The sequence below is a fragment of the Ptychodera flava genome, chromosome 4, assembly GCF_041260155.1.
Source record: "Ptychodera flava strain L36383 chromosome 4, AS_Pfla_20210202, whole genome shotgun sequence".
Taxonomy (NCBI): Eukaryota; Metazoa; Hemichordata; class Enteropneusta; family Ptychoderidae; genus Ptychodera; species Ptychodera flava.
This window is the reverse complement of record NC_091931.1, coordinates 5,622,486-5,644,925: the sequence shown is the minus strand read 5'-3', so window position 1 is coordinate 5,644,925 and position 22,440 is coordinate 5,622,486. Positions and strand designations below refer to the sequence as shown.

General features: G+C 34.7%; 1 protein-coding gene across 2 annotated transcripts in view; it reads left to right on the top strand.

Annotated features, from left to right (window-relative positions):
- The window catches only part of LOC139130767 (serine/threonine-protein kinase DCLK1-like), a 66,675-nt gene that overhangs the window by 9,920 nt on the left and 34,315 nt on the right, over window positions 1-22,440 (top strand). For both annotated transcript variants that reach the window (XM_070696559.1, XM_070696558.1), the window contains exon 3: window positions 17,519-17,615. In XM_070696559.1, coding sequence (XP_070552660.1) covers window positions 17,519-17,615 — 97 coding nt within the window. The remainder of the gene's footprint in view (window positions 1-17,518; window positions 17,616-22,440) is intronic.

Below are 22,440 nucleotides of genomic sequence, written 5' to 3'. Positions count from 1 at the left end.
AGACGACATGCTCAGCATAAAATTTAAGTAAATGCAATAAATCTTTGAATGGAGTCTTCCCTCATGTAGCGTTGAGAATAGAAAATAAGGATAAAATACTATGAGTGCATATATTAGAGAGTTTAAAATGCCATGAATCATGCAAAATAATACTAATATCTCATCTCCAGCTGTGTGTCCAGTTGCACTCAAAGAATATTTCAAGCTTTATTACGAAACTTGACAATCTCGTTCTACAAAAAGGAAAGCATTTTTCTAGAGTTGTCCATGAAATTAACCTTTGCAAATAGGAGCTTTTTAACATAGTAAAATATTTTAGGTCAGAATGAGATGTGGAGATACCTTATTAATGCAGTTGAAACCCTAGCAATTCTGTGCTCAGGTAATTTTCACTCTAAATGGACTGTATGTAATTCTCCTGTAATACGAATTATTAGGTCTACAGGATTCTAAGTCAGTCGATGATGTATGTAATAATGTTTGACCTCACCTCACACGCATGGAATACACAATTATTCTGAACTTGTGAAAATAGACTTTAGTAGAGGATATTTAATATTTACACACTGGGGTCTGTGAGTCATCAAGAATATTTACCCCAAAAAATGTAAAATCTTATCACATTATGAAATATTTAATCACAAGTCATATTTTCAATATAGGATCATCTGATTTGATTCATAAAAAATACTGTTGTTGTGTAGGTGGTTTTCCATCATTTGTACGGAAGATCAGTGAATTGTAAGACACTAATTATTGTGCAACCTTTCCCCAGTGGATTAATCCAGTGGCTCTGATGAGTAAAATATCATGTGTCGCGGAACACGCCATGTACATGGATAGCAGATCTAATTAAAGAATAATTCTGTGTGTGAGTTAGTCCAGGCCCAGTAAAAAGAACTGGTGTTGACATTCTTATCACTATCATGTTAACTCGGACACTGAAGTAAACTATCTAATAATAATGTGATATTCATCCAGCATCCAGGGGTATGACATGGCAAATGTCTTGGTACACAGTGCCATGAAGAAGATAGATATACAGTGTTAGGTAATATAGAAAACACATTCCCAAACTTCAATTGTCAAATTCAAAATCATAAATCAGTCAAGACTAGAATTTGGAGACCAGCAGTGCATAAAAAATTCCATATGCATGTCTGCATCGCACATGTATGTACCACCTCATTCTTGGGGAAAATTCTATTAAATATTGTGCATGATCAATTGCCTATGGACCATCCAGATATGCATTACAGTGTATTCATAAAATGTTATGACATATGGTGTACTGTACAGACTTCCTCCTTCAGTAAGCTGTCTTGTAATCTGCTTTACCTAACTTTATTTCCATGTATCGGAAGCATAAGTATGTCAGTAAGAGCTTTGAGTTGTAGAAAGAGATAATAATAGTAATATCTTGTGTAGCTTGCCCTTTTTCTACACCATGTTGTAATTCATGGATTGGTGATTGCTAATACCGTAACTGTTGAGTAGAATATTAAAATTAAATTTGATGAATAATGTGCACTCAGTGTTTACAGTGCTTTTATTACAAGTTATAATATTTAGATATTGTCATAAATATCAAAGTTGTATCTCATAAAATGTGGTTTGTTGTAATGTACATTTAGGAAGTCTCATCTAAAAATAAAGTTCCAAGAAAACTCTAATTGTAGTTGCAAGGATCTAGGAGCTTGTTATATCACCAGAACACTTTCCCTTTATTCAGTCCTCAGAGCAATTGGTCAACTATAGCGTATTAATATCAACCATTTCAGTTCTATCCTAAATAAATTGCACAAGAACTGTAGCAAAAAAACTGGAAAAGTGATTTAGCTTATCATTTATTTATTAGAGTATTTATTTATTTGTTTGTTTGTTTATTTATTTGGGCCAAAATTCATCTTTCGGCCACTAAAACCTATTTAAACCTACCATCAATAAAAAAAGTGTTTTGAATTGTATTGAGAATATTACACAAATTAAGAAATAAATGTTAAAAAGAATGGAGCACTCTCATGAAAAGTGATAAATTTAATCACCGCGTAGTACATGTGTGATAATAGAAAGACAAACAACAGTCTTGACTTAATAAACAAGGATTTATTGATTCCTAGTTTTTTTGGAGAATCAAGCAGGAAGCTTCACAGAATTAATCATTCATGTTACAAAATGTATTTTGAGAACTCATTGATGAGATACATCTGAAAATGTAAATATTTCACTGAAAGAAATATGATAAATTTGGTGTATGATGTAGACTACATAATGGAATTTGCAACTATTCAAATAGCCAAGCAGCCACTAATGGATAGAAATCAGAATCATGATGTCTCCTAATTGTGACGTCAAATTGTCATTTCCCATCTGACAACTGCACTAGTTGACAATTATTTAGTGAATGTATTATGAAACAAAACTGAGAGTGAGACTAACATGAATTTGTAGTAAATTATCATGTTGCATAAATTATCTCTACTGGTGAAGACAACACTGCTGGAAAGCATTTAGCCATATCCTGTATCTCAGTCACATGGCTGTCATGAAAAGTGTACACGTGTTGGAGATTTGCCACTGATATGAATGAAATGATGTGCAAAGTTGATGCATGGCATAATCAGTCTAAACGTGCGCTATACACACACATGGAAATACATTCAGTGATGGACTCAGAAAGTTATTATAGGTGATAAGTATAACAAGGAATATTCAACAGTTCCAATAGAAGTACAGGTGTAGTAAACATGTTTTGAAATGTGTAGATATCAATGCCTGCTGTTCAGACTGACCTCCCTTCCCTGTTAAATCAGCAACTGCATTTTCCTGTCAGCAGATAAGAGCAACCATTTTTGTTGGGAGATACAGAACATACATACATGGATATCAAAGCATATTTTAGTCTGCAAAGGAATCAATGTTGTACCATGCACACATCACAGAATGTGTCATGATTTGGAAGATTGAAAAGTACCATTTATAAGGTAGATAGTGTGGTTCAGAGATACATGTACTCCCTATTGAATGCAGCGTAATGTTAGCAAAACATGAATTTCATATGAGGAAGCAGAAGTAATTTATTTGACTGTGAGCGTGAAGGACATTGAATCAACCTTCCTTTCTATTGGTCTTTTTTAGGTTAAATATGGTAATTTGCAATGAACAGTGTACAGGAAATAAAATTTTAGGATGATGGTCATCTGAGAGAGATTAGTAGTAGAATAATACCAGCAGAGAAAACATCAGAATGTAGTAGTGTACATGTAGCAGTAAAACTATGTGATACAGCAGATTTCACATCTGATTCAATGTTTGCATGTATATCAGACACATTTTCTTCTTAATTACACACAAAAAAAGTGTTGATGACCAGGCATAAAAGCTGTTGACTCATTCAGTCATTAGTTAGAAAAACACAACAGAGGGATGCTTTGGTCTGAGGAGATACAAGTCACTGCCTTACTAGAACACAGTGGGTGCCAGTTAATATCACTTTGTTAGTAAACTGACAGGCAAATAGGCAATGACTAAAGGAAAAGTAAGCTCTTGTTTCTGGGTTATCATCACATTTTTTGTGTAATTAAAGTAGAAAATGTGTCAGGGTTTTACATGACGCGCATTTCTGCGTCCTTTACGCATAAAACCGGACGCAGGAGCCCTCAAAACCTAAACCACGCGTCCCTTGGGACGCAGCAATATCTGTTGCTGGTGTACACCTTGCGAAGCTGCTGAACACGTAAAACACATCCCAGTAAACCTTACCGAACACGTAAAACACATCCCAGTAAACCTTACCGACCCCGTACTTTAACCCTTAAAGTGCCGCGTCGGTTTATAAACCGACACGGCATTCTCGCTCTCAGCGCCACGTCGGTATATAAACCGACAGTGATTGCGTTCTATGCTTATGCCTAACTTAGCTATGCATTGCCGAACTCAGCCAGAAGGAGGGGTATTCCTGACCCTTTGAACCCAGTTTAGTACCATATAAGGACTAAAATAATGACATCATGCAGCCTAACAATCGAAAATTCCAGTAATTTATGCGAACTTTCTTCAAAAGAGGTCAGCGGTTTTCATGAATATTTAATCAGGTCTGCAGTTTCACCCGTACGCGGATACGGCCACAGTGCACTGAACGAAACACGTACGTACGTTTTGAAAGCTTTACCATGCCGTAGACACGGAAGACAACTATATTATGCCAAGCTACTGCCCTCTGGGTGATAGAAATGATGATAGATTTTACAGTTTTTTTGAGAATATTTTATGGAAAAATGACGCGATTTGGTGACCAAATCGATCGCGATAGTGAACTTCGAACGTATCGGCGGCCAAGATGGCGGCACTGTGTGATGCCTAACTCTCGACATGGAACCCGAGGTTAAGGTTTTCGAAGTCCAAAACATGCAAGATTGAGAAATTTGTAAGGATTCGGTTAAATTGAAGTGTATTTTGTGAATTTTCAAGCGTTTGACTGCCAAAAAGCCCCTTTAAACTGTTGATATTTGACCTCCGGCCGTCCTGAAGCGAGACGGCCATAACAGTCGACCCGGTTTGTAAATGAAATGTAGTTGTTCTGAACTGTTGACATTGCGAGACATTTCCTACGTGTTACGCATTTTTTTAACTGAAATAAACCGGACATGAAACTTTTTTCTCGATACTTAGTGGTTTCTTTCCATTTTGTGGCGGATTTTGTGGCGTGCTTGTCAAAAAATGTGATCAAACTTGGCGAACGGATTGACTAGTATGTATGGTAGTACGAGTCCGTGACTCGATAAGCCACAGATAGTTACACACGCGTACGTGAATTAAACTAATGTAAGTTGGGTCAAACACCAAAATTAATCGATAAAAAGGTTAGTGAAATGTGTTTTTGTCTTCAACTCTTCATTATAGTTATACAGGCGGTTCAAACTATACAGAGTCAGTTGAATATGCCCTATAGTTGTGTGCATGTGTTGCACAATAGTTACCCCTCCATGTACAATATGGAACCTTGTTGTCTCTGTGTATGCAAATTAATACTAATTGAACACAGTGAAGACCATGGCATTGATAAACTATAAAACATTTTTGTGAAATAAATTGGGACCCCCATATTTTGATGTAGGACTCCCATTTTCTAACACCAGGAGTCCCAGGGACTCTCAAAAGTTAAAAGTGATGTAAAACCCTGTGTGTGATTTACATGCAACTGTTAAAGCTGACGTGAAATTTGCTGTAAACAGACATTAAACTCTCTTCATGAATCGTGTTATGACTCATTTATCTCAAAGCGTTAAAACGCCCAAAAATCACAACCATCTACCGCAACTACTATAATATCGATAGAAAGCAGCCTCATTTTGTGACTGGCACTTCTCTGTTGAATTCCGCTTGGGAAACTCTGTGAACCATTGTCCAAGAGGAAAGCAGGGTGAGTCATTGATGTTCAGTTTCCATCAATGTGGAGCTAATGGTGTGCATGGTAATTAATACAGATATGTGTGACACTTTGTAAGATTGACATAAACAATGGCATTTTCAAATTACATGTGGTTTGTCATACACAATTTATGTTACAATCTTGTAGCGTATATAAGAAAAGATACGTCCGTCATTAAAATCTTGAAATGTGGAAATAAGTAGTAAATACCCTGAACTTTTCCTTCATTGCTAGTATTACAACACTTTTAATATTCAAATGAAAATATTTCATAAACAAATGATATAATAATGAAGGAAACGGATATGTGTGATGGTCATAATTTTAAATTGGGTTATTAGATTTATAGCATAATTTTAACTGATCCCAATTTCCTTTTGTGCCCTCTGGACTATTGCATATGGATGACTTTCTCTCAAATAACTTCAATGCCTAGCTGCATGTGTAAGAGTATATTTAAAACTGTTGCTAAATATTGAGAAAACTTAATGTTTATAAATTGGTAGACAATTTTAGATGATAGGAAGGTGAGCTGTGAGCTCCAGGACAAGTTAAGAGTTTTAAAAATTTATGTCTGCAATATCACATTGATTTTAACAAGATAGTGTCATGTTACTTTGAGATAACAGGAAAGGACAGAAGTTTAAATATTGTTTCAGGGGTGTCCCATTTTAACTGGCTTTATTTTGAGAAACAGGTAACAGTAATTTGAGATTCACAAGTCCCATACTAATTTATACTGATGTATTGCACATAATTTTCACAGAAACTTTTCAGATTCTTGGTGTATGCTCTGTTTTTTGTCATAATATTAATATTATAAGAAAAATATTCACAATAAACATGGCTGTGCTCATTACTTTAAATTTGTGGATAGGACAAAGGACCATGTGGATTTTTTTCCAAGAAGCTAGGGAGCCCTACTACCGTTGATAGAAAAAAATTTTGTAGGTTGCTGTAGCCAGACAGTTGAAGTGTAATTTCATAGTGGTATAACTGTTATTTGGTTTTCATGACTGGAAATTGTAGCCTGTCTCCGTGTGTGAAGATTTACAAGAGTTGAATTGCATCTATTTCGTAACTGTATCCAAGGCAAACTTGGCAGAGTTCCTGCTGTGTTCCCAGACACTGACATGAGTGATGTCAATGCAGTTTTGTTCATATCTACCAGTGCAATCAACAATCAGCAATAATAATTGAATTATAGATATTTGCCGGTTCTGAGTTTTTATGGCTGTTTTGAATTTCACAGGTTCTTTGCTCATAGTCTAATATCTCAGGAGAAAAATAAGCATCTGAAGCACAGAAATTATTTTATTTTCACTTGATTTCATCCTTTTCCCAATTGACAGAACACAGACGGGCCTGTAGCTGCCGTGTAGTTTGTTACATGTATAACATCATTTAATTCACAATAAAAGTGTGATATCTGTATTGGAAGGGTATACGGTCAGTTTTCCCCATTGTTATAGTTTCAAAATGTCATTTCTACAAATATCATAAAATATTAAGAGAAATTACTTCCTATTTCGCCCATGCATTATCAACATTAAAATATATCTTTAACTATTCTGGCTTGTACATATTTCCATTGTATGGTAATATTCCATGTTCTGATGACTGTTATTAATGATCATATTTGCCGTAAAATTCTTTCAATAAAGTCAGTGAATAGTTTGCCAATGAGAAGTTGTGTTGCCTTCAAAACTAGCCATGTTTACATGTATCCTCATGTCTTCACTCAGCATATCTAGATACTGGCTGAAGGGGTTAGGAACTTTAGTGTCTTTATTTTCAAGAGATAAAGCTGGTAAAGCTGACAGCAGATTGGTGATGATTAGTGATGAAGCATGATCCATTTCGATACAGTACAAGCAGCAACAATAGGAAAAGCTGATAGCAAAGACAGCTGAGAAATGTCAGTCTTAGAGATAGGTTAATTTCTGGTGTGTGAGTCACGATGTAACTCTTACAAGAGGTCCACACACTAGCCGTTACTGGTCAATGAGTGGAATTCTGTTGTTGTGAACTAAATAGCAAGTAATAATAACAACGGCTAATTAGACCATTACACAGTTACCAGTTGAAAGGACCAGAGACAGTTCAACTGTAATGTCTGAAAGACTAGAAATTCATTGCACAACAACAGAGGCAAACTACAAAGGCAATAAACCCGGAAAGGAGTAAAATCAATAAAATTGACTTGGAGTGTAATTTATCCCTGAATCGCCAGGTTGTTAATATTCACGCTGCATTTGGTGGAGGGAGAGATATCTTTTACAGCAATTGTTATCACTGCAATAGGATCAGTGTTATTCTCTTTCCACCGTATTCACTATTGTTGTGGCGTGGTGAACTTGTTACAGCCCTTTGAGAAACCAACAGATTCTACAACTAGATTTTATGCTTGGGTTTCAGCCATGTTTACATTGCTCCAGCTGTTGTGTCCTTATAACCAACGATTCCATACGTCGTCCATTAATAAAAACAAATTGTAAAATCGCCAGAATATTTCCTTTGATAACATTTTTTAACCGTCAAACATTTTTGCAAGGTGTTTTACAACCATGAGTCTGCCCCTTTGGTTCTAGCTATTGTTATGTCAAAAGGCCTGAAAAAGACAGCTACTACACAGGTGCAATATTATTGGACAATAAAAATATCTAATTCTGCAGTTTAGTGCAAAAAGACAAGCGAAAGATAAAAGGTTGCCGGCATTTGAAATTTTATTGGAAAATTTGTTGAATAATTTCATGCTCATTATTCATGGCAGGGTTGTCAAATGAAATGCCATGTGTTTGGGTGAGGGCAGTGAAAGGATGATGTCATTTTCAAGAGCAGTGCATTCTGGGACCTATCAGAATTCACAGGCTTCGTAGTATGGTGGAAAATGTAAAACTTCAGGGCAAAAATACATTGAATTAGACAAGTCAGTTTGATCCATCAATATTTAATATTATGCCCAGCCTTTTTTATGGAGTTCTGTTCCAGTGCAAATCCTAAAAGGTATTTACAATGAATACTAATTATACACACAAAAAATTTCTATAGTGTAACTGACAGTGCAATGTAAAAATTCTGTAATTGTGACATGCAAATGTGAAATAGAAGTTAACATCAGTATTTGTGCTGCCAGGAGGGGCATGTATAGTTAATCCACTTCAGTGAAACAACTATGCTTGTAAGACAAATGTCCTGTACAGTACATATGCAGCTATACCAGGAAGCACATCCACTAACATCCCCTAAAATGAATCCTTAGTTTAGTATTCTGTAGACAATAATACGGGTATGCGTATACCGTTTTCCACCCAACACACATGTGGTTTGGGTTCATAGTGTGCATGTACTTTATGTGTGCTGTAATTTACACCAATATGCACAGTCCTGCTATTGTTGAAAGCAAATTTGATTTACTCGCGCCAGATTTGATGAACATATTGGAAGTGTACAATGAAAGGAAAGCATTTCGTAAATATACAAATGCTGCCTATAGTGTGAGCCATATCAAATATCCCAACATTATTGAAAGCTAGTCACGAAGATGTGCCTTGAGATTTCAATGAAATTTCTATCATCAAAGTGTCTCCACTTGTCTGCATTAGGTTTTTTCTGTCACATTGCTAAGGTTTATTTGTATCATAATAAAGTGTTATATCCTGATAAAGAAGATTTCTGAATGTTATCAAAAAATATAGTACATTGATCAATTTTATTTTAATCACAATAAAGGTTTTATAGACTGACCTTTGTTAATTTTTTACACAGTAGCCAAAAATTTATAACCTTTGTCTTGATCAAGGCAAAAATGTTCAAAATTGCATAGTGTAAGTAATTTTTGTCTTGGAGGAAAATTCTACCATATTTTGCCCCTGTAGCTCAACATGGAAATCATAGCCAGATGTAAGATTACATCTCATTGGTGTGATATCATCATTTCCTTACAGACAGACATTATTGATGTTCTTTCCTTTGAAGTATCATTGATGACTGTGGAATTCTAAGCATCAAACAAGAACGTTCAGTCAGGAAATTGGACCATGTCATGATTAATATTCATGCATCACTTTGCAAATTACACACATTAAATTTTCAGTTTGCAAGTATCATTAGAGTGTTAGTCTGCATTTTATCCAGAGAAGATGTTCCGAAAACACAATTATTTATGTGCATTCGCATCACAATTTTGTATGAATTTTTATATGAATTTTATGTGATTTTCACAGAAACTGGTGGTAGTGACATCTTTAATTGACATGTATAGGGCAAAGGGTATATGTAGAGTATGGTTGAGGTTGATTTGTATTGTAAAATGATGTACAAACATTTATTTCACATTCCTTTTAAATTAAAACAAAGATGTGTAAGTTGTCAATTTTTTATTGGGAAATGAGAGAAAGCTTGGGAATTATTTGTAGCTGTGGGAGAATTTTCACCAGCTAAATATTAAATTATGTAGTGTGCATTGAACATAATGCCTGATGTCCCAGGGGAATAACCACAGTGTGTTAGACAGCAAACTGCTTTAGCATTATTTTGATGGAATTATAACCATTGTGGAATTTTATGCCCTGTGCACAAATACTTTTATTTGTAATTCTACTCTGAACGGCTCTGCAGAATTCAAAAGATTGGGAGTTCGGAGGAAAATACCAAAATGCTGTTTCCTACTGACAACGTGTCTGTTCAATTATTCAATATAGTGTCATTGACATGTTCGCCTCATGGCTTATTATGCTGTTAAATATGTCTGCACTGTCTATTGAGCATCAGCTTTCAATATCGTCCAAATTTTGGAAAATGAACAGTGCTGAGCACATGGTCATGACAAATGTTACAATAGGTTGGCATGGATGATAAGTTCTTATTCCGATTATTATTAATTGTGTTTGGTATATTGCATTGAATTCAACCAAAATAGGGGCCAATCTGTCAAAAAGTGTGAAATTAATTGCAAATTTACAATTGCTCTTTGTATGATCTTAGTATTTGAACCAAACACATGCTTTGTCCTCATTTTGTCTGTGTGTAGCCTAATTAAGTATGCAAGAACAATTACTGCAGTGATCATGATCAACCTATCAATTATTACATGTACATGGCCTACTATTTAAAATAAAGCTGTTCTCTTATACTATAGTATCATCATATGTCTGAGTTACAGTGTGCAAGTATAGAAACAGAAAAAGACAATATGGAAGTTTGTACATTCCTGAGATAGTATTCAGGGCCAAAGTTTCCATATTTAATATTCAGGGCCTTATCTTCATTAATTTTTTGAAATAGTCTCTGTGACTTGGTCAACTTTTGCTGTATTGTCTTCTTATGAATTATTTGAATATGAAAACAATGAAAATGTAGCATAGGGTTACGTTGACTTGCAGTCTTTTATAAATTTTGGCATGCCAGCTCGATTGTGATGTGGAATTTAATGAGACTGACATATAATTACTTGATCTATATCCAAAATAGAAAAAATGGTGTAATTACCAGTACAATGTTAATTTCAAATTGTTATAGCAGCACCCTGAAAACCAATCAAGAGTCCTATTAGATTCTATTGTGACAAACGAGCTCATCATTGGCTGCCATTTAAACATTTCTTTTGTTATCATTCACCAAATTTGAACTGGTCTGTGCTGGTGGGATTGGAAACATTACTTCCTCACATCACCAACTATCGTCATCAATTTCACTATATCACCATGTCTCTCTTCAATGTACATGATGTATACAGTAGTTAGAGGTGCCTTGGTTTAAAATAGTGTCCTGTAGCTGATGTAGTACATATACAGAATACACTGGCCGTATTAAACATACCTTACCGGTAGGGTAATACTGTATAGTTTCATGACGATACAAGGAAAGACTGCCACTTTCTACTATGAAATTTATATATCAATAATCTTGATTGTGTTTACTTTCTGAAATATTCAATTTTTAGCGTTGTGAAGTCAATGATGCGTACATATAAGTTTAACCCCAGGATTCAAATGGTAATACATGTAAACCGTGAAACTGCCCCGATCAATTAATTAAGGTACTACAAAGTAGGAGTAAAGGTACATTTCACACAAGTTGACCTGTACGATAGTGTTACAAAATAATAATATGTTTGACTGAGTCCCCACTTTGGCCATCTGCCAGTGAGCTGATAGACTCTATAGTAAAAGAATCCGACAAATTTGTCGATAAGCCTGACAATCAGCCAACCAATTACAGTGGACAGTTTGTTGAATTGATGTCGCATGGTAAATATGATGGATGGTGTGATTCGTGGCATGGCAAAGACCGCAGGTTTTCTCATAGACAGCTGAGATATATTACCACGTACCTCAAGGCAAACAATACTAGCACACAGATCTTTAATACAAAAGCTATATATTGTCTATGATGATGTGTTTGCTGTGTTCAGTGTACAATGTAATCCATGGTCACAGTGATGTTCATGTAAAACTAAGTCTTTACATCATTGTAAGATCTTAAATCATTGGTCCAAAGACCTTGAAAAATGGCATCAAATTATTTCTCTTTCACATTGATTATGGATGAGAGCTCACTTACTGCTGTCATAAATAAGTCACTACAATGTTCCTGTAATGTAGGTAAATCTGTCCTGAAGCTAGCAGTGTTTGTGGTAACATTTGATGGCTTGGATGAACTGACATCCCTGTACACAACACATGGAGCAGATGAATTTTGTCTCAAGGTATTCATTGGAAAAGCATTTCCAAAAGTGATCAGCACGTTACATTTATTAATTACTGAGATCATGTAGACAGACTTTAAAATAGAAACTGAACCAGTTCGTTGATATGTTATGAAATTATTAAATTTTGTTGCCAAGGAATTATGCATTCCAGTCAATATACCCTGTACATTATCACAGCACCAAACAGTAACACAAATGATACATTTTCTCTTCTGTTGTTAAATAATCATCCTAGTAACCTATTCTGTCAGATAATACTCTATTGTCCAGAAAAAAGTTAACAGCTTAATTAGTATCCATTGTGGGAGTAAAGAAGTCACATCTCAAAATTATGCATAAATGTCAAGAAAAAGATTGTTTCATGGAAATTAAAATAGCCATGAAAATTCAGAACATCTGAGAAGTACTTGAAGAATACATTGAACATCTCTTTTCTCATAATTACAGTTAATACGAAAATACATAAATACAGAAAATTGTAAAATTCCAAACATCAATTTTTCCAGTAATGAATTATAAATTCAAACTGAAATAAGTGCCCATGAATACCAACCAAGTCCTGCACAGTAGATGTACAAAACCTAGTATTACCAGTAGCCAATAATTATTTGACTATTCCATTGTCTTATTTTATGAAAGCTTTAATAAACCTAGCCATCATAACTTGACAAAACAGAAAATGCAAAACTGAAAGTAGGCAATGTTTTTAGGATGCATTGGAAAATATTGTCAATGAGTAACCAATTGGAATGTGAGTAATGGAGTGTACAAGGCTCAGCTGGACATTAAGAACTATTAATCCAAATATTGTACAGATGATGACTCACTGGAGAGTTGACACAACAGCTTTCTATCCTTTGTTTTGCACTATTCCACAGAGAAATCAAATGTATACTTAGCAGAAAATATTTTTATAAATTGCAGACAATCCCATTCACCAAAGTCCTTCCTTTAGCTGTTGATGAAGTCATTTCCTTTTGATCGGTGTTCTAAAGAGGCTGGCTCTTCTGTAAATATCAGGTGTTTGACTCTACTCAAGTGCAAGCAATATGAATGTCTTTTCCATACATTGTGGGATATTTATTTGACTCTAGATTTCTCCTAAAAGAAAATATTGGTACAGTTTTATAGAGAGTATACAATGCAATGCTTTGCTCCTGTTGTAAAAGACAGGATGTGCATAGCCTCACAGTCAAATTTTATGATATTAAATTCATAATATGTAGAGAAAGTTCATCCATAACATCCACTAGAAATTAACACACTTACTACATTGATCTACAAAGATATTACAGTATCATGCATACCGGTACATTTTGTAAAATTTGCAGTTCACTGACCTGGATCAGATGCATATTTTCAAATATTTTTCATTTGAAATCTTGACAGATTCGACCTGATTTCATCTGATTTCTTAAATCCCTGAAAACTGATCTTTCAAATTCTGGAGATAATACAGTGTATGAATATTTTAATATCCGGTGCTGACCTTATCTTGTGGATGTATTATATATGAAAAGAAGACCTTTCACTGTAGATAGCATCTGGTACATAAAACACAGCCTAAATTATTGAAAGCATCAGAGATGGTGTACCTTATAATATTTACTGTCCTTTTGCAAAATATATGATCTTGTTGGGTATTTAATGTATTTTGAAGGGAGGTATGACTTTTTTCAAACTTATTATTTACAGACAGATCATAGGGGTTGTCATCAAACAACTTGATATCAGTGTACACTCATTGGTATGTTTTGATACTAACATGGTCCAACCAATGGACAAGAAACATTCATTTATGATCATGGTCTATGTTCAGTTTGTTGACTGTTGTTGGTTTCAAGAACATTATTGTAAATTATTCTGATGAATTGCATAACAGTTTCAATAAAGTCATGAAAAGTAATTAAGGTTACATTACTGGTACTAGACTTTTTTCAAATTCTGATAATTTTTTATTGCGTTTATTTTTATTGCACAAAATGTTGATATTATTTTGTAAAATCTGTCAGTTATAATCAGTTATCATAGAAAGGTTTTTTACTGCTCAAAGGAACAATCATTTATTTTAAATGTTTTGTCTATGATTTCTCTGTCAAGCCTGTATTTAGAAATGTTCATTTTAATATTGAATTTCCTATAAAATAAGAAACCCAAACTTTGTTATTCATGTATTAAACTATTTTTATCAAAATGTGACGTCTGTTTTTAAGTCCAATATAAAGGAGCAACTGATGAGAAATCAAGAGAGTAAACTTGAATGTAGTTGTAAGATGTAATAAAGATTTGAACACGGCATTTTGTTTTGATTTCAGTCAGGTGAACAAACGTTCAATTTCACCATCATGAAGGAATTTTTATTTAAGCTGAGATACATTTTACTGTGAGTCACCCTAGTCTTTAGAAACCGCCGTTCGGCATGGGAATTATTTTCTGGTACTTTGCTCAAGAAACTTAGCAAGTGCTATCGGTATTGACAAGAGGAATTTTCATGGCCAGGAAAGAACAATAGCAATTTTACATAATTATGTTGACATGAGGAATGACTGGGAGACATTCATTTGGTGGCAAAGAGTGTATACATTTGAAAGCAAATATCACATCAGTATGCACATGGAAACACAAGATTGCTATCCCTTAGGCAAACAATAGAACAGGCCTCACTTTCATTATGTGATCAATCACAGATGTATATCAAAATCAAAGATTGCCAGTGAATTTATTTCTATTATCAACCTTGTTCCTTTCACCCTTTTACCAAGAAAAATTCACATACCTTGAATTTGTCGATGTTGATATCAATATTTTAAATGGTTAATTATGTAGATTTTATGCATAATTACTTCAGAATAAAAGAACACATAGCCTGGATTGGTTGAATAGGTAATTACTTTTCTGATATGAACTTGTGCTGTGTACAATCCCTTGAGTTTAATTCAAACACCAACAACATAAATATGTCCATTTCAAAAGGAGATCAGATTTGTTTGAATATGTTGAGGATAATTATGCAAGATTAAATTAGCATTGACTAATGTACAATGGCATAATACATCATTTGACAATGAATTTGACTAAGTGAACCCATTATTGTACGGGTTTTACAGACCTGTGCTGGGTATCATAATTTATCAAGGACAGTCTTTGTCTGAACATGTGAAATATTCACATCATGATCACCTCAGTCAGTATTATGGTCCTTAATTCACTCAGGGTTTTACATGACGCGCATTTCTGCGTCCTTTACGCATAAAACCGGACGCAGGACCCCTCAAAAACTAAACCACGCGTCCCTTGGGACGCAGCAATATCTGTTGCTGGTGTACACATCCCAGTAAACCTTACCGACCCCTACTTTAACCCTTAAAGTGCCGCGTCGGTTTATAACCGACACGGCATTCTCGCTCTCAGCGCCACGTCGGTATATAAACCGACAGTGATTGCGTTCTATGCTTATGCCTAACTTAGCTATGCATTGCCGAACTCAGCCAGAAGGAGGGTATTCCTGACCCTTTGAACCCAGTTTAGTACCATATAAGGACTAAAATAATGACATCATGCAGCCTAACAATCGAAAATTCCAGTAATTTATGCGAACTTTCTTCAAAGAGGTCAGCGGTTTTCATGAATATTTAACACGCGGATACGGCCACAGTGCATTGAACGAAACATGTACGTACGTTTTGAAAGCTTTACCATGCCGTAGACACGGAAGACAACTATATTATGCCAAGCTACTGCCCTCTGGGTGATAGAAATGATAGATTTTACAGTTTTTTTGAGAATATTTTATGGAAAAATGACGCGATTTGGTGACCAAATCGATCGCGATAGTGAACTTCGAACGTATCGGCGGCCAAGATGGCGGCACTGTGTGATGCCTAACTCTCGACATGGAACCCGAGGTTAAGGTTTTCGAAGTCCAAAACATGCAAGATTGAGAAATTTGTAAGGATTCGGTTAAATTGAAGTGTATTTTGTGAATTTTCAAGCGTTTGACTGCCAAAAAGCCCCTTTAAACTGTTGATATTTGACCTCCGGCCGTCCTGAAGCGAGACGGCCATAACAGTCGACCCGGTTGTAAATGAAATGTAGTTGTTCTGAACTGTTGACATTACGAGACATTTCCTACGTGTTACGCATTTTTTTAACTGAAATAAACCGGACATGAAACTTTTTTCTCGATACTTAGTGGTTTCTTTCCATTTTGTGGCGGATTTTGTGGCGTGCTTGTCAAAAAATGTGATCAAACTTGGCGAACGGATTGACTAGTATGTATGGTAGTACGAGTCCGTGACTCGATAAGCCACAGATAGTTACACACGCGTACGTGAATTAAACTAATGTAAGTTGGGTCAAACACCAAAATTAATCGATAAAAAGGTTAGTGAAATGTGTTTTTGTCTTCAACTCTCCATTATAGTTATACAGGCGGTTCAAACTATACAGAGTCAGTTGAATATGCCCTATAGTTGTGTGCATGTGTTGCACAATAGTTACCCCTCCATGTACAATATGGAACCTTGTTGTCTCTGTGTATGCAAATTAATACTAATTGAACACAGTGAAGACCATGGCATGATAAACTATAAAACATTTTTGTGAAATAAATTGGGACCCCCATATTTTGATGTAGGACTCCCATTTTCTAACACCAGGAGTCCCAGGGACTCTCAAAAGTTAAAAGTGATGTAAAAACCCTGTTCACTCCAGTAATGTACACATACTTTAGTGTGGCGTAAATTGCAAAAACAAACAAAATCTGCAATATAGTCAGTGATAGCAACAGTGGCATTTGGCAATCTCTGTCATTTAGTGTTTGTACATTAATACAAATGAATGAAGTCCATTTAGAAATGCAAAAAAGTACGTTGAACCATAGAAGGGCCTGACAGATATTATGTGTTTTAGTAAAACATTTCATCAGATTTTTCTCATTTAGACAAGAAAGAAGGGAAAGTTCACTCTGAATATTACCAAAGTGTAATGCTCTATGGTAGTGTTGGTAGTGATATACTTGAAGGTAATTGATCTGTGTGACATTGATATGTCAAACAGAATGTCAAGGGTATTTCAGTTGACCTTTGAACCTGCAATATATCAACAAACAGAAACCGTGTCATTCAACAGCTCAGCTGATGAAAGTGGACAGACTAAATCTCAAATATTGATTTTTGACTTTAAGTAATGACCATGGTGAAAAGGTTCATTATAGCGTTTCACATCAATACTACAAACAATGTGCCTGCATTAGTGTGTAAATCGAGTTACAGTTGAATGTGAATTAAACAGAAACTGAAAAATGAAAGTGATTTAACTAAAATAAATTGAATTTCACTCAAAACAATGTCTCGTTAACTTTGTTTCTTTATCAGGTGACCTGTCTTCAAGATTTCTTCAAAGAGGAAGATGTATTCATTGCATATGGCCCTGAGAAATATTCCCATGATGATTTTGACCTTGACAATGAAGGTAAGAAAACTTAAATACCTAATCCCTTCTGATTCTAATGTAATTAAAGTTTGCAAAGAATCTGTAAGAAGCTTCCCACCATTCCTATCTGTATTGAATAAATACAATGGTTACCCTGTCTGTATAGCTGATAGTAAGGATCAGATCAAAAGTGATAAACTCGGCCCACAATAAATTGTGACTCAATATTTACTTGTTCAGACTTAACATACATGTATGAATCATATCTTTAAAAAAAAAATCCATTATTTTGTTCTGGTTGTACAAAATGTTCTTGTTCTACTTCCCAAAGCATGTCAAAGTGCCTAGTTTTCAACTTTTTAACACAATCTTTATGTAGATAATGTCCAAAATTGTCGTTGAAAACTGAATGTTAGTCCAGAATAGAATTCATTTGTAAGCAATAATTTTGTATATCATGCACAATGATTGGTGTTTATAAGACTAAAGGTTTGAATTTGAAATAATATTTGAAGGAAAAGAAGAAGAAAATGCACTTGTTCTTCAGCACAGGAACCAAAAATATTATCAAAATTTTACAGCTTTTAGTCCTTTAGGAGTGGAGAGAGTTTCTCTTTGGCATGGAATGCACCTTAGGGACAGATATTCAAATTCTTCAGCTTTTGTAATGCTGTTTTGGCCTTCCACTTTTAGGGGATATATTTTGACGCTTATAGAGTAAATAAAGTTTTCACCCACTTAGTTCTGTGAAAATCAGGAATTTTATTTTCCCCATAGGGATAACACAGAGATGGCAGCCATTTTAAATTTCAAATAGCAGTAAATATTGGGTAAATTGTTTTTCTATTAGCAAAATTTGCTTGATGACCCCAGATTGTTATTTTCTATTTTGAAAGAGAATGACTGAAAGTTTGCTTGATGAAAGTTTGAGCAATTGTTTAGTCTGTCATTTTCAAGGTGCATACTACCATAGCAAACTGTACATTAACCCTTTGAGCGCCAAAGTCAGTTTTTGTCACCTTTATAAAATGTACCTCAGCCAATTTTTTCAGATTTCTGCTAAAATTTTGAAAAAAAAAACTGTAGCTAATGAAATATGATGTCTATTTGGTCCAAAATGATACAAAAAAATTACAAAAAAATTTCATATAAATTGGGAAAATGTTGAACTTAAATTTTGGTGGGAAAAATTATGGCAGTGAAAGGGTTAAGAAAACATCAGTAGTGGAAACAGCCACCAAAGTTGCATGGCCAAATCACATCCTGTACACATTGTAATAAAGGATTTAAATAGTAACATTTCAAGGCAGCCCTGCAAGTGGTAAGACTATTTCCTGCAGAAAGCACAGTGTGGAAAATCAGAGATGGTAATTTGTTGAAGTGCTTTGTAGCTGCACAACATACTACTTTAAATGGTCTCAGGCATGTCATACATTAAGCTGATCCATTCTGAGTAAATCATTGTTTATCTAAAGATGTCATCATAAACACGAGACAAAAGTAATGCAAGATTTATTGTATATTTGTAATATATTTAAACAAGTTGTCATGAAGACCCTGAAACCATTCCAACTATTTTCTTGGAAATGAATTGTTTAACAATTTTGTGGCATCAAGTACAACCACATCAGAAACCATGCGGCAGTGATGTATCTAGCTGATATTGATAATCAGATAATCTGTGCATTTCAAAAGAGAAATGGCCAACTAACAAGAGTAAGTCAAACATGAGATTTATTGAAACAAATTATGCAACTGTGAAAGATGTGTTTAAATATCAACAAAAAAGTGCATGTGCCATTGGCAACTTCAGTGTAAACAAAATGGTATTGAAAATGTCATTATTTGTTTCATGGTAACAGCTGTCTGTCAATCTACCCATGGTGAGTTGAATGATATCCACTACCATCTAGTACATCAGTGTTGCCTGATCATTGACTGGCATAGTCAAGAGTTCTCAATTGGACAGTTTTTATGATAACACTATATTTTTTCAAGTTTTGAAAATATACATGTATATATACCGGTATATATCACACCAGGTTAGCCTTGTCAGAAAAAAATTAAAAATGGCACACAAAGGTCATAAAAATCAGCAGCAGCTTGATCATATTCAACTGTGTATATTTAGTCTCCTTCAAGAATTATCAGGTTGCCATGGATACAGCTTTCTTTCCAAAGATTAAAACAGTCAAATCCTCAAAATAGCACCATTAGTCTCAAGCATTGAGAAATTCATGCCGGTACTCATTTTTATCTTTAAATTTTATTTTCCACTGAGTTATATTGCTTGTTCAGTTTTTCCCTCAGTCATTGAATATATTCCCTGAAAGTAGATGCAGCATTTTATACATCATAAAGGGATTTATGGTCTTCATGCTATTGATATTTCCATTACAACATTCATACATACCCACTGGCTCAGTGTCATCATCCAGACACTAGCAGAGAATTTTGTTGTCAGTTTTCATCTTTGAAATGCCAGAGTTTATCGATCTCATCTACTATTCTGAGACATCCGTCTTCAGATTGAAAAATTCACAATTAATTGTCATATCAAAAAGTAGTCATGTATGTGAAGATTCAAGAAATTATTTTGTTGTGTGTTTTCATTGCTTTAATTTGCATTTGTTGTTTGTGTCAACTCTTTCATGTAGAATTTTACAAGATTGCTCTTCCTCACAGTAGAAAACATGGTACAGTATGATCTGTGCAAGAATTAGTCTGGTATCTGTATGGTTCATTTTGGGCTATGTAAACCCCAAACCAATGATATTGACATATAGATTCTAGAATATGCAAGAATTGAAAAAACCTTATGCACCTAACATGTTTGAAATACTGGAAGCTAATGACAGGGGGTATCAATTTGTGAGAAACTGAGAGAGATTTATGTACAGAATTGTGTGTCTGCACATATGTCATGCGATACCACACTCTTTGAGTTTTTTTTGGAAAAAACATTTCTGCCATTTCACTTGCCTGACGTCATAAGAAAGATTAGATGAATTTTAATATAATGGACCTGGATATTCAGAAGAGCAACAGCATAACTATTAACAAAATGAGTGTCTGAAATCAGCTAGGTTATTAATGTAAAAAATTTAAGGTTTCTCAGACTCTTAGGGTATTAAAATATCGTACTATCCAGAATTCACATTGGTCCTGACTGCATGTGTAGATTGTAGAAAAAGGAATAATATTGTTTGCATTTTGACAGACTAGAGTAGATCAATAACCACTTATTCATCACTGAGAGGTATTTGGTTCAATTAATATTGGCAATGGTCAGTTCAACTCCATGACCAGAATTGCTCAGTTTTAATATGCATGTTAATACAATAGTTGGAAATTTTCAAGATGTCTTTCTTTGAGCAAACATAATGACTTGAAGATGATATAACAAACGGAATCAGTGTACATGAAAATGTACACTGTCACCTTGTACTCCATCAAACATGAAGTAGTAACAGTGAATAGCTCTGGCTTTTGCCATACAGTATCACCTGTATGGAAAACACAAATAGCCATGTATATTCAGTTATGCAACACAAGTGATATTTGTAATATTTACCTCTTAGCGCTGAAATTTAATTAAGGCAAAGAAGAGCGGTTTTTGCACAACTCTAGATGAGTGGTATGATAATTGTCAGTGCCTTGATCCATTTTTGCAGTCAGAATTTATCATGGAGTAAAACCGGAAAAAACAAATGTACATGTGATTTTGCACAATATTTTGATGTGGAAGGCAGACAGGCAAACAAACAGACATACACGCAAGGATTCACAGACAGATACATGCTGGTTTGTTTCAAAGTTTTGAAAAGTTTTAAATAAATACAATAAAAAATGTACGTACATGCTGAAAGGACATTGATAGTCAGACAGAGAAACAGACATGGTGTTATATACTTCTTCACACAGAGAACTTCCTTCATACCAGGAAATACCATATGATATAGATGGAAAAGTTTCATTTCATTCAGCAGGGACATTGTACAGTACTTTAACCAGATAAAGTTGAAACATCTGCCAATAATAAATATAAAATGAATCGGATTTTGTCATAGATTCATGTATTGTACAGACAGGTTGGCATAGTTGAAAAAGAGAATATAAAGAAATCACGTGCACTACAGACGGACACTTAGGTTGATTTCCTACAATACACCACAAATATTACCCTGCTTTTACACAACATAATGGGTGTGAATTTGAATGTAATTTCTATCATATGATTTGCATGGTACATTCTCTTGTTTAATTGTGAAAAGTAGAACAATAATCTGAGAAAATTTCTAATTGTCATCTTGGACAGAAAAATGTGAAGAATTCTGTGTACAATATGCAATTCATGCCTGTGCAGTCATCACTTATAAACAGTCACATGTTATATTACCAGTGATATAATCTGCCAGTTTGTCTAGCTATACACATATTTCTAATACAGGCAATGAACCTATGGTATGGAGATAGCATACAGAACTCTATCCCTGATTCAATCAACTCACTTCAAAAGCAATTTGCCAGTCCTTCTAATGGGCTCCTGTATTTTCAATTCCTCCTTTCTGATTTGCTTCAGAATGTAATTTCTCTTTATCAGCCATGTAGAGCTTTGTTACACTGTAGTTTAGTTGGAATATCAGGTTAGAAAATGAATTTAACCCAGGGAAGATGGCTATCCCATATAAGGCTCTTTATTGTTCACTTATACAAGTGAATGAAAATGGCAGACAAATGAAACTGGTGAATTCAATTCAAACATTTCCCATAAGGAGACATCTTCTAAGGGAACACTCAAGATGACTATAATGTCTTGAAATTCTCAGTGTTAAGCCACTTTATAGGATTAAGCTAACAAATG